General features: G+C 59.7%; 1 protein-coding gene across 1 annotated transcript in view; it reads right to left on the reverse strand.

Moving 5' to 3' along the window:
* Window positions 1-12,460, reverse strand: part of SDC3 (syndecan 3) — a 52,992-nt gene extending 40,532 nt beyond the window's left edge. The window contains exon 1 of the mRNA XM_054170784.1: window positions 12,315-12,460. Coding sequence (XP_054026759.1) covers window positions 12,315-12,404 — 90 coding nt within the window. The 5' untranslated portion in view covers window positions 12,405-12,460. The remainder of the gene's footprint in view (window positions 1-12,314) is intronic.
* Window positions 12,461-12,838: the final 378 nt, after the last annotated feature.

Below are 12,838 nucleotides of genomic sequence, written 5' to 3' on the forward strand. Positions count from 1 at the left end.
CCAGACATTTAGAGCCAAAAAGTCACTGTTTAAACCCAGAAAAACCCTATGGTAGGAGGGGAGGCAGGACACAGCTACTGCTTCCTTTAGCCCCAGCCACCTCCTGCCTGCTGCCTTCCCTTTCCAGCTGGATAATTCCAATTTCCTCTTGGATCAGGGAGTGTCTGAAGCTGAGCTGCTCCATCCAGAGCCCTTTTTTTTTTTTTGGCCAGCCAGGCTATTTTTTTTAAATCCTTCTCTGTACTTCAACCAAAAATCCCCAAAGGATGTGCCCCTCCTGGGCTATTTCTGGGCCTCCTTTGGGAGGCTACAGCCAGAAATAGAGGCTGGGTGTCTGCAGAGTGAGCTCAGGCTTGGGGAAGTGTCACCCTTCTCTTCTTGCTTAGCCTGGAGAAGAGGAGGCTCAGGGGAGACCTTCTTGCTCTCTACAACTCCCTGAAGGGAAGTTGTAGCCAGGAGGGGGTTGGTCTCTTCTCCAAGGCAACCAGCACCAGAACAAGAGGACACAGTCTCAAGCTGTGCCAGGGGAGGTTTAGGCTGGGTGTTAGGAAGGAGTTCTTCATGGAAAGAGAGGCTGACCATTGGGATGTGCTGCCCAGGGAGATGGTGGAGTCACCATCACTGGAGGTGTTTAGGAAGAGCCTGGATGGGGTGCTTGGTGCCAGGGTTTAGTTGATGAGATGGTGTTGGGTGATAGGTTGGACTTGATGATCTCAAAGGTCTCTTCCAACCTGGTTAATTCTATTCTATTCTCATGGCTTCTCTCATGGCTTGCAGTGCAGAAGTTCATGGCTTTACCCCAGGCAACTTCAAGCCAGACAAGGTCCAAGCAGGTTCAAGCATGCAAGGCTTGAGCAAGGCACAGGCAACCAGAGATCAGCCTGTATACAAATCTTGCCTGAGACTGGGCCAATAGGGCCCTGGAACCAGCACACAGTTGCCCAATGGGAGGGGGTTCTGCCAGGCTGTGGCCAGCACACATGCCCTTACCACACATACAGGGTTGCTTACCAGACATGCATGGTCCTGTCCCTTTTGTTCCTCTTCCCATGTTACCCCTGGCACTCTGCAGGAAGGAGGGGGAGCCCATGTCTAGACACCTTAGTGTCTGCCTGGGTGTGTGCTGGGGCTGTTTGGCCCTACCAGGACAGGTCCCTAACACAGGGGAGACCTGGATCTGCTGGAAGAGGTCCAGAGGAAGGCTGTAATGATGACTGGAGGGCTGGTGCATTTCTCCTGAGAGGATGGCTGAAGGAGTTAGGACTGTTCAGCCTGGAGAGAAGGCTTCAGGGAGACCTTATTGCTACATTTCTTGCACCCAGCCAGAGGAGCTGGAGGCAAGACCCTCAGCCAGCCAAGGCACCAGCCAGAGGAGCTGGAGGCAAGACCCTCAGCCAGCCAAGGCACCAGCCAGAGGAGCTGGAGGCAAGACCCTCAGCCAGCCAAGGCACCAGCCAGAGGAGCTGGAGGCAAGACCCTCAGCCAGCCAAGGCACCAGCCAGAGGAGCTGGAGGCAAGACCCTCAGCCAGCCAAGGCACCAGCCAGAGGAGCTGGAGGCAAGACCCTCAGCCAGCCAAGGCACCACCCAGAGGAGCTCATCCCTAGCAAGGAGCCCCAGCCAGCACCCGTGGATGATATTGGAGTAGTCATCAATCACTGCCCTAACAACCGGGGGGCCACCAGGCCCCCCGGCCTTTGTTGTCACCACCACCATCACCCAGGGTGCACCAAGGGCACTCACCAGAGATCAGAGGAGGATCCTCAGCCCAGATGGGCTCAGCTTGGGGCTTCTGCCCTTCCTGGGGAGGATTAAATAGGGGAGTGGGTGGGGAGGGCCAAGTGACCACACCTGGGGGGGGAGGAGACTCCAACAGAGCCCAGGTGCCCTGGGTTTGACAGGAGAAAGGGGGGAAATGGGGAGGGTGGGGTGGAAAAGGGGCAGGTATGGTGGGAAAGGGGAATTGGTGGTGGTGAAAGAAGGGGATTTAAAACTAACTTTGTTTCCCACAAATCTTTCCTAATGCACAGCTGCAGCTCATGGTTGGCTTTGCCTCCGTGCAAAAAGACCAAACCCAGCAATACTTCATGAAACAAAGCACAAGGGTGGCTGTGAGAATGAAATCTTCCCCTCCCTGCCATGTGGCTTGGTGGGAAAGATCTGTGCTTTTCAGGTCAAGAGAACCAGTTTTTAACCAAAAGGAAAAAAACCACCCAACAAAGTTCTGCAAGAGTGATTTGCTTTTCCCCCTGGATACCAGCAGACCCCAGCAGGATGGTTGAGGGAGTGGAGCACTGCCTTGTGAGGAGGGGCTGAGAGCCCTGGGGCTGCTCAGTCTGCAGAGGAGAAGACTGAGAGGGGATTGAATAAATGTTTATACAGATCTGAGGGCTGGGGGGCAGGAGGGAGGGCACAGGCTCTGCTCAGTTGCACCCTGGGATAGGACAAGGGGCAATGGATAGAAACTCCAGCACAGGAGGTTCCACCTCAACATGAGGAGGAACTTCTTCCCTGTGAGGGTCACAGAGCCCTAGAGCAGGCTGCCCAGAGAGGTTGTGGAGTCTCCTTCTCTGGGGCCTTTCCAGCCCCATCTGGATGTGCCCCTGTGTGACCTGTGCTGGATTCTGTGGTCCTGCTCTGGCAGGGGGGTTGGTCTGGATGATCTTTGAAGGTCCACCCCCTAACATCCTGGGATCCTGTGAACTTCAGGAGGTTCCTCTGCCCAGCTCTGCAGCCTGGCCAGGTCTGGCTGAATGGCAGCACAGCCTGAGGGGCTGTCAGCCACTCCTCACAGTGCTGATGCCTCAACTGCCTGTTCCATGGCAAGGCCCTCACTTAGTGCCTCTAATTCCCCAGGAGCAAATACATGCTGGCACAGTCCCTAATTAACTCCAGGCTAATTAATGTCAGAATCCCACCCAGGTTCATAGGAGATGTTTTCAATCATCCTCTGACAGGGGCAGTGGCAGCACCACACAGGACATGAGCCATTCAGGCTGGCAGGGTACTGACTGGCAACCACCAGTGGCTAATTAGGGCTTAATTAGCGCTCATCAGTGCCATAGGATCACAAAGAGGGCGTGCTCCAGGTCACAGCCCCCTGGCACCCAAGCACCCTGCCTGGCCTGGGGGGCACTGAGCTGAGCAGAGCTGATTCCATGGAATCATTGCATTTGGAAAAGGCCTCTGAGGTCATCCAGCCCAACCTGCTACCCAGCACCACCATGGCCACGAAACCGTGGCCCCAGGCACCACGGCCACCCACGTTGTGAGCACCCCCAGGGATGGTGACTCCTCCACCTCCCTGGGCAGCCTGTTCCAACCCCTGACCACCCCTCAGTAAAGACATTTTTCCTAATCCCCATTGATTTATTCCCTTCTGCACTCTTTGTCCCAAAGGAAAAGGCAGGAATGGGAGCAGTGACACCAGCCAAGACCCCCAAAGTCCTGGTGCCTTGGTGGCCTCCTCACCCCAGCACCTCCAAAAAAGGGAACCTCACACTCTGAGCAGCCTCCCAGGCATGGATTAAAGCTGCAGAAAAATCATCCCATTCCATCAGCAAATACCTGGCAGCTCTGGGATTTTCCACTGGGACAGAGCCAGGGCCTCAGAGCTCTTAAAGTGCTGGTCCTGCCTCTCCCCCACACTCCCCCCCCATAAGTGCCATCTCCAGTGCCATCTCTGGGGGACACTCAGCTCTGACTCTTCAATTCCCTGATCCTGGTGGCAGGAGATTCCCACCACACCCTCAGCTCACAGTGAGCAAGCACAAGTGCTGCCCATGCACGAGGGAGAAGGAAAAGCCAAGGTTGGATGATGCCACCTCCAACACCGGGCGAAACCCACGTGATTCCATCTCCCTCTGAGTAATCCTTCTAGGGTGCCATGGAGAGCTTTCCCAGCAGCATCTGGGGACACAGCAGACATCCCTGGGACAAGAAGCACCTGGAGAAGTTGTTAGGAGCCTGGTGGACCCGGGGAGGTGGTGGAGTCACTGTCCCTGGAGGTGTTCTAGGAGCGTGTGGAGATGGCACCTTGGGCCACGGCTTAATGGCCACGGTGGTCTTGGGTGGAAGGCTGAACTCAGTGATCATAAAGCACTCTTCCAGCTGAAATAATGCTATGATTTGTAATGATCCCATGAGCCAAATTTGCCTTGAATGAGCTGGAATCAGGAGACTGACACCAAACCTGGGGCAGGAAAGCTCATTGGGTGCCCTGTGCCAGCACCAACCTCTGGGGCAGGAGTGAAAACGCAGAGGCTTGCTGTTCAGTCACAGCTTTCCTTGCAACAAAACAAGACATAAATAAGATCATTTCTTCTTTTGAAATGCCCTTTTTGGAGCACAACTCCTACTCTTCCCCCCCCCCCTCAAAAAACCCCACAGCCCTCTGCTCTAGTTTGGCTATTTGGAGCATCACTTCCAAAGGAAGCCAAACTCACACTCGGGACCACAGCAGTTATTCAGCCAGCTCATGAAATAGCTTCATTCCCCTCCTCCTCCTCCTCCTCCTCCTCCTCCTCTAGAAAACAGCAATTTTTTATTCTTTTTCTGGCAAAGGAATTGTTTTGCCAACAAGTTGTGCTCAGTGCTGCCTGAGAGGAGATTCTTCACCCCAGCTCCTGCCTCTCCCATCCCAAGCCAGGTCCCGCAGCGGTGGGGACACGTGGCTGGGCTCCCCCACATGGAAGGTTTTCCACCACCCTCCCCCCCTGCCCCCCCCTTGCTGAAAGAATCCTTGTTTTGCCATCAGCTGGGGAAGAAGAAGCAGCCCTGAGGTTGCTGCTGTTATTTTTATCTTGAACAAAAAAAAAAAGAAAGAAATGGTTTGAGCCATGGCCAAGCTGCTCTGAGGGAGGGAGATGCTTTGCATCGTGGTCACAGAGATGTAAACACACACAGGGGACACATCACACAGCCAGGGCATAGTGAGCATCCTGAGCTGCACCAGGAGGAGCTGAAATTGCCCATTCTGGGGGATAAAGAGGGCTGGAAGGTCGCAGGAGCATCAGTCCCAGGGTGGGGAAGGCAGTGGTACCCAGGGCTGCTCACCTCTGAACCGCAGAACACAGGGGTTGGGTTGGAAGGGACTTTAAAGATCATCCAGCTCCCACCCCCTGCTGTGGGCAGGGACACCTCCCACCAGCCCAGGTGGCTCAAGGCCTCATCCAGCCTGGCCTTCAACACCTCCAGGGAGGGAGCTGCCACAGCCTCCCTGGGCAACCTGTGCCAGTGTCTCCCCACCCTCATCACAAAGAATTTCTTCCTCATCTCCAGTCTCAATCTCCCCTCCTCAAGCTTCAGTCCATTCCCTCTCATCCTGGCACTCCCAGCCCTTGTCCAAAGTCCCTCCCCAGCTCTCCTGGAGCTTCAGGTACTGAAATGCTGCTCTAATATGTCCCTGGAGCCTTCTCTTTTCCAGGCTGAACAGCCCCAACTCTCTCAGCCTGTCCCCATAAGGGAGGTTTTCCATCCCTCTAATCATCTTTGTGGCCTCCTCTGGACCCTCTCCAGCAGCTCCAGGTCCCTGTTATGCTGGGGGCCCCAGAGCTGGAGGCAGTGCTGCAGGTGGGGTCTGAGCAGAGCAGAGCAGAGGGGCAGAATCCCCTCCCTGTGCTGCTGCTCTCCCTGCTCTGGCTGCAGCCCAGGACATGGCTGTGTTGGATCAGCTCCCTGCACTGCCCCACCACAGCTGGGCTAAGCACTGCTTCAGCCAGGGCCACAATTAACTTTCTTGAGTCATTTTTAACAACAAACCTTGAAAGAACCAGCTCTAAAAACACTTGCTCCTTCCTGACAGCAAAAAAGGAGCTATCCCTGTGCCACCAACACAACCTTGGCTTCAGTCTTGCTCCTGCCCAACACCAAAAACCGTGGTTTGAGGAGGGGTGAGGAGAGTGGATGCAGCACCCAGGCTCAGTCTAGCAGCCCCAAGAGCTACACTCTGCCCAGATCCAGCCACATCCAACACAGGAGGGACACAGACCTGTTGCAGAAGGTCCAGAGGTCACAGAGATGATCAGAGGGCTGGAGGACATCCCCTGTGGGGACAGGCTGGGAAGGTTGGGGCTGTTCAGCCTGGAGAAGAGAAGGCTCTAGGGAGACCTCAGAGCAGCCTTTCAATATCTGAAAGGGCTCCAGGAGAGCTGGGGAGGGACTTTTGACACGGGCTGGGAGTGCCAGGACGAGGGACAATGGCTTTGAGCTGGAAGAGAGGAGACTGAGTGGACATCAGGAGGAAATTCTTCACAAGGAGGGTGGTGAATCACTGGAACAGCATTTTACCGGACTGGAGGTGTCCCTGCTGACTGCAGGGGGGTTGGACAAGATGATCTTCCAGGGTCCCTCCCAGCCTGATGCAATCGGTGAGTCCGGGGATCCTTCTGCCCTGCCCTGGCTGCCAGCGTCTCCCGTCCCGCCCTGCGGGGCTGGCCACAAAGGGGAAGCCTTTGCCCCACACGCAGCTCACCAAGGTCGCTGAAACGCTGGGGAGCTCTGCAGGAGCAGCTCAGTGTAAATGTCACAGCAATTAACTGGCCAAGACGTCTGTGGGGCCACAAAAAGCTCTCTGTTCCGTCCTCGCCGCCCTTCCTCCCGCTGCCACTCTCCCCAGAGCCAGGCACTGGCTGAAGAGGAGGAGGAGGAGGAGGAAGAGGCTGGACACTCCCAAAAGCAAATCTTCCCCCCCCCCCCGCCCCTCCTAGAAAGCAGCGCGTCAAGGGAAGAGGGAAAAGCACAAAGCCAGGATGGAAAAGCTGGGGAAAGCTCTCCGGCAGGCAGGCAGGCAGCGCTCCGCCCTCCGCACACGTGTGGCCGCCGCGTCTCCAGGGACACGGCTGGCCACAGCGCAGCATCTTCGGCTGGGGCCGGCCCGACGCTGCCGGGCTGGCAAACAGAGGCACAGCCCCCGCCTCCCGCCCCGGCTCGGCTCGGCTCGGCGGCATCCGCCGCTCTGCAGGATAAATCCTTCCCCGGCCTCTCCCCGGGGTGCTGAGCCAAAGCAGCTTCCCTCTGTTAGCTGGAGCAGGGAGGATGAGGAGCATGAGGGGATGATGAAGGGTGATGGGGGGTGCTGAGAGGATGCTGAAGGGTGCTGAGGGGATGCTGAGGGATGCTGAGGGGATGATGAGAGATAATGTGGGGTGCAGAGGGGATGCTGAAGGGTGCAGAGGGGATGCTGAAGGGTGCTGAGGGGTGCTGAGAGGTGCTGAGGTGTGAAGAGGGGATGCTGAAGGGATGCTGAGGGGTGCAGAGGGGATGCTGAGGACTACAGCTCCAATGAAGGTACCTTCTGTTGCTCCCAGGGGATGCCAAGCCACGAGGCTAAGGGGAGTGCCCCCCCAAATCACTGCTCCCCATCTCCTGAGCACCAAGGCTGGGTTTGCAGTGATGCTGAGCTCCAGGTTCAAACAGTGAGGAGAAGCAGCCAAGCAAAAACCACCCCCAGAGCCAGGCAGGGTACAGGGCCGGCCCCTGAGCGTGGGGAAAGCCTGGTGGGACAAGGGTGTGGGCACAGAATTAATGCCACCACCTCAACCTATTTTAAGGCCTTGAAAGGCCAGGGCTAGGGAAGGCTCTGGGCTGGCAGGGCACAGCCTGTGGGGTTTGGTACCCAGCTCACGTCCCACCAGAGACCTGCATTCCCTCAGCCCTGCTGCCGTCTCCCGGGGCTGCCACACATCTCCCAGCGCTTCCAAAGGGAAAAGGAAGCCTTAGGGACTCTGGCAAACTTAACTCCCACTTCACCATGCACGGGGGCCAGCAGCCAGGGGACCCTGCACCCTTCAGGAAGCTCTGGGAGCCTCTCAGTTATGATTATCATCATTTTTGCTCAGTTGCTCTCGCCTCACCTCTTGCTCCTAAGAGGAAGGAGCTAGGTGCTGAGCGTGGCTGGCTGGGGAGAGCTGGGATGTCCCTACAGACAGGGCTGGGTCAAGCCACCACATTTCCCCAGCTCACAGCACAGAGCTCAAATATTTGTTTACAAGGGCCTGTGATGATAGGGCAAGGGGCAATGGTTTGAAACTAGAGAAGGGGAGAAGTAGGCTGGACATCAGGGAGAAGTTCTTTACAGTGAGGATGGAGAGGCACTGGAACAGGTTGCTCCGAGAAGTTGTGGACACCTCATCTCTGGAAGTGTTTGAAACCAGGCTGGAAGAGGCCTTGAGCAACCTGGGCTGGTGGGAGGTGTCCCTGCCCATGGCAGGGGGGTTGGAACTGGATGACCTTTGAGGTCCCTTCCAACCCAAACCATTCCAGGATTCTGAATCCACCCCTCTGGGAGCCAGGCTGAGCCTGAGCAAGCTTGTTCCATGCCACACAATTTGACAGCAGCCCCCAGAGCATCCCCAAACCTCAGAAGGGGCAGCTGCTGACCCCAGACCACCGACAAACATGGTGGGAGCAAGGGTGCCCTGCAAACCCCCCAACCACCCTGCTGGTACCCAGAGCTGTGGGAGATGCTGACCCCCCCAGATCCCCTGCAGGGGGGAAGTGGCTGCTCCACCCCAAATCTCCGTGGGGTATCTCTGGGTCCTTCAATCTCCATCATCATTCTGGACTGAGCCATGGGTGGAGTTTAAGGGATGGGAAGGAGCATGGGATGCAGTCCCACACCCCCACACTCCACAGGACCAGATAAATCACCTCCTGATACCCCACAAAGAGAAGCTGGATGAGGCTAGGCCCAGGCAAAGCTGCAGCAGGGACAAGGACACGAGCAGCCAGGACCTGCAGAAAGGTTACAGCTAATCAGCACTCTCAGTAATTAAGGGGATGAGTTGATCCCTAAGGTTGCAGCTCAGCCTGGCAGCCAGGGCACCTTCCCCAGCACGGTGAGGGACTTAGGTCCCCAGGCTGGGGGTGCCACACGGGGCTGGATGCATGTCCCCACTCCCCACCACTCCCCCAGCGTCTCACCACGGCTCAGTGCACCACCCTCACATAAGCTCACTCCCCAGCACCTCCTGGGCATGAGCAGTGCTGCCTGCTGCTGCCCTCCCCCTGCCTGCTGCTGCCCTCCCCCTGCCTGTTCTGTCCCCAAATGGTCCCCAGATGCCACTTGGCTGCCAGCATCCTGGCTCCCCACCGAGGCCCTGCGTGGAGGAGGAGGAAGAGGAGGAGGAAGGAGCAAACCCTCCAGCCTGTGTGTGGTCTGTGGGATGGGGAGCAGCCAGCTCTGCCAGCTGCACAGAAAACTGCCAGCTCTTGGATTCTCTGGTGTCTAATAAGGGGCTGAGCTCGCCCTAACCACAGGCCTGGCTGCTGTGGGGGTTCCTCTCCACCGAGGCTTTGGATCTCCCAAACAGATCCAAATTGGTCCACAGCTGGCTCCAAAGCAATGAGGCAGGAGCTGGGGGTCAGCAGGGAGGGACAGGATGAGCCCATGAGCCTCACAGCCCTGAGGTATCCCAGCTAAACCCAAACTTCCATGGCCATGATGCTGCTGGGATCAGGTCTTGCAGGAGAGGCAGCTCTTGCCCCACAGCACAAGAGGTTAAAGGTCCTGGTCCCCGTGGAATCGAGCCCAGATTCCCCAGACCCAAGGCCAAGAGGGATCACAGCCATCAGGAGATCAAAAGGAAGCACTGAGTCCCAGGAGACTCCTTATGCTTCGAGGCCACATCCCTGTGCCCAGGCCAGCAGCCTTGTCTCTCCACACTGTCCCAGGCTGGGGACAGGGACACTGGACCCGTTCCAGGGAGCTGGAGGGCTCAGTGCCAGCAGGAACTGGAGCTATTTGTCAGGTCCCTGCAGTACAAACATTGATGGATTCTCCAGGTGCTGCTCCAGGGAAGGGCTCCCTGGCAGGGAGCAGGCAGAGGGTTTGCAGCCAGCAGCTCCCAGTCTCCTGCACAGCCACCCCAGGGGTGAGGGGTCCCAGGTCCAGCCCCCTCCTGTTGTCACAGCAGCCAGATGGGATGCACCAGAGCTGGACCGAGTTGCTGTTTCCCACCCCAGGGAGAAGTTGAGACTTTGTCTAGCAAGACCAAATGATGTGAAAGCTTCAGCAGAGAGAAGGAAGGGAGAGGAGAGGCCTCAGTGCCCTCCAGGTGAGGATGTCTCATGTTCCTGGAGCATCCCTCATGGGGAAGGCAGCATCCTCCCTCCCTGGGACTGCCTCCCCCAGCTCCTATGGTCCTCAGGAGCATCCCAGCTTCCCATCACCTCCCACCCCAGCACTGTCACCTTTCCTACCTAATTACCCTCAGCAAATCCAGCAACCGCCTCTGGCACCACTCACTGGCCACCAACTCCCGAAATGGGGAGGGGCAAAAGCTTACAGGGGGCAGCAAGCACCCACACAGCCGACCCCACACCTGCCACCAGCTTGGCCACACGCACCTCTCACCACCCTGGGCACCCAGCGATGGAGAGGAGCTGCCAGCAGAGCTTGAGCTTCCCCAGAGCCGTGGCAGGGCACAGGTTTGGGCTCAAACCGCAGCCCTTGGATCCAGGCAGCGCCAGGAGCCGGCAGCTTTATCGCTGCTCGCCCCGGTGAGGCACACACCTGATGGTCTGCTCAGGAGCAGCCCAGCAGCCTGCTCAGGAACATCAAAGTTGCATCTGGCTCTTGGAGAAGGGAAGAACTGCTGGGAGAGCATCCAGCACGCACCAGCACTGCCCGGCAAGCATGAGGGTGCCTGCCCACGGTGCCCGCAAACCAGGTGCCCAGGAGGATGGAGGAGAGCTCTGGGTTATTCAGTGCAGCTGGTGAGCAGCCAGGCCCTGAGACTTCTTCCCCTCTTGTGGAGAAGAGGAGGAGGCAGCCTTCCTCACCTCCATGCTCTCAGATTCCTCCTGGGTTGTGCTGGAAAAGCATCTTCTGGCTGCAGGAGGATCCTTCCTGGAGACCGGCACCCAGCAAAGCCACCCCCAGGGGCCCCCAAATGCTCCCCTAGGAAGGGCTGGGTGCAGGCAGGGTGCAGGCAGGGTGCAGGCAGGGCAGGGAAGTGTGCAGGCAGGGAAGGGTCTCCCAGCCAGAGCCTGCCAGTGGTGGGATGAAGCAGGTCTGGAACCACCACGAGGAACCCCAGACCCTTCCTCCTGCCGACTTCCAGCTCCCCTTCTGGGAGCAGAGCTGGAAAAACCTCCAGGGCAGAGGCTGGGCACGGAAGGGGCGAGCAGCAGCCAGGGCTTGCCCACACCTACCCCTGCCCATCCCGTAAGGATGCAGGAGAGCCCCCCGGAGGGCAGGCAAGGATGGGGCAACCCCCACCCCAAGTTTCTTCTGCCACTGAAAAGCAACGGAGGGATTTTCTTGCCACCCTCCCTGCCCGTGGATGGTATCAGGCCGTGGTTCCCTGCGACCTTCACATGGCAGCTGCCTGCAGCCCCCTCCCCGGGCAGGGCCCTCCCCACCCTCCGCCTGCCGCTGCCTGCCCCTGCCCAGCCCCTGCCCAGCCCCTGCCCAGTCCCTGCCCGGGATGGGCATCGGCTCCTGCCTGCGCTGCCCGAGCGGGGTCAGTGGCTCTGGGGGGGCTGGTGCGGGGTCCACGCTCGTTATCGGTACCAGCCCCATGCCCTCAGCCCGGTACGAGTGCCCCCCGCCCACAGTCGGTCGGCGCACGATGCCAGTACTGGTCCCAGCATCCCAGCCCGGTGCCAAACCCCCAGCCCGGGCTCAGTCCACGCACCACCCTGATACTGCTCCCACCCTCGGTGCCCCACACCCACGTCTGGTCCACGCACGATACCGGTACCAGTCTCGCCGCTCCTGTCCTGTGCCAGGCCCCCCAGCCCCGTACCAGCCTCTCTGCCGGGGCCAGTCCATACACGGTGCTGGTCCCACAGCCCCCTCTCAGCCCGGAGCCGAGATCCACCGCCCGGTGCCGGTCCACGCACGACACCGATGCCGGTCCTACCCCTCACTGCCCAGTACCGGTCCCTGACCGATGCCGGTGCCTCCCATCCGGCGCCGGCCCAGGCACGGTACCGTCGATACCGGTTCCAGCACCCCTGGCCGGTCCGACCGCCCCTCGCCCGGTGCCGGTCCACGCTCGATGCTGATGCCGATCCCACCGCCCCTGAAATCGGTGCTGGTGCTCCCCCGACCCCCCTGGCCCCCGTTCCCTGTCGGTGCCCGTTGCCGCTGCCGTTCTCCCGGTGCCGCTCCACGGTGCCGGTGGCCACGCACGCCACCGACACCGGGACCAGCTCCCCGCTCGGCTCCCACCTCGCCTCACCCACTCCCGTTCTGTGCACGACGCTGCTCCCACACCCCCCCACACACCCGGGGCCGGTCCCTCCGGACCCGCCGGGCTCCCCGCACGCCCCGGGTCCTCCCGCCCGGTCCCGGTGCCGGTAACTCACCCGGGCAGCGCTCAGCAGAAGCAGCAGCAGCAGCAGCACCGTGAGGCTCCGCAGCCCCCGGGGCGCCGGCGGCGGCACCTCCCCGGGCATCTTCCTGCCGCAAGGACGGCGGCGGGCGGCGGGCGGGCGGCGGCGGCTGCAGCGGCGGGAGGCGGCGGGAGGAGGCGGGAGGGAGGCGGGGGCGGGGAACGGGAACGGCCCTTTGTTGCCGCCGCCCGCGGGAGGGGAGGCGGCGGGTGCGGGAGGGAGGATGTGGGTGAGGGGGGATGCGAGTGCGGGGTCGCTGTGCCCCCACCCGCGCAGGAAGGAAGCATCGGGACCCCCCCACGCACACCCCCCGGGCTCCGGATTCGGTCCCGATTCCGGCACGCCTGTGACCGTCCCGGTCCGGACCTGCCGCCGGGGACACCGCCGGAGCGGGGATGGGGGGAGTGGGATGGTAGTGGCGTAGGGAGGGTCGGGGTAGATGGAGGCGACCTTGGGGTGGGATTAGGGGCCCTAGGACTTATTAGGGGGACCCTGGG

The sequence above is a fragment of the Dryobates pubescens genome, chromosome 20 (assembly GCF_014839835.1).
Source record: "Dryobates pubescens isolate bDryPub1 chromosome 20, bDryPub1.pri, whole genome shotgun sequence".
Lineage (NCBI taxonomy): Eukaryota > Metazoa > Chordata > Aves > Piciformes > Picidae > Dryobates > Dryobates pubescens.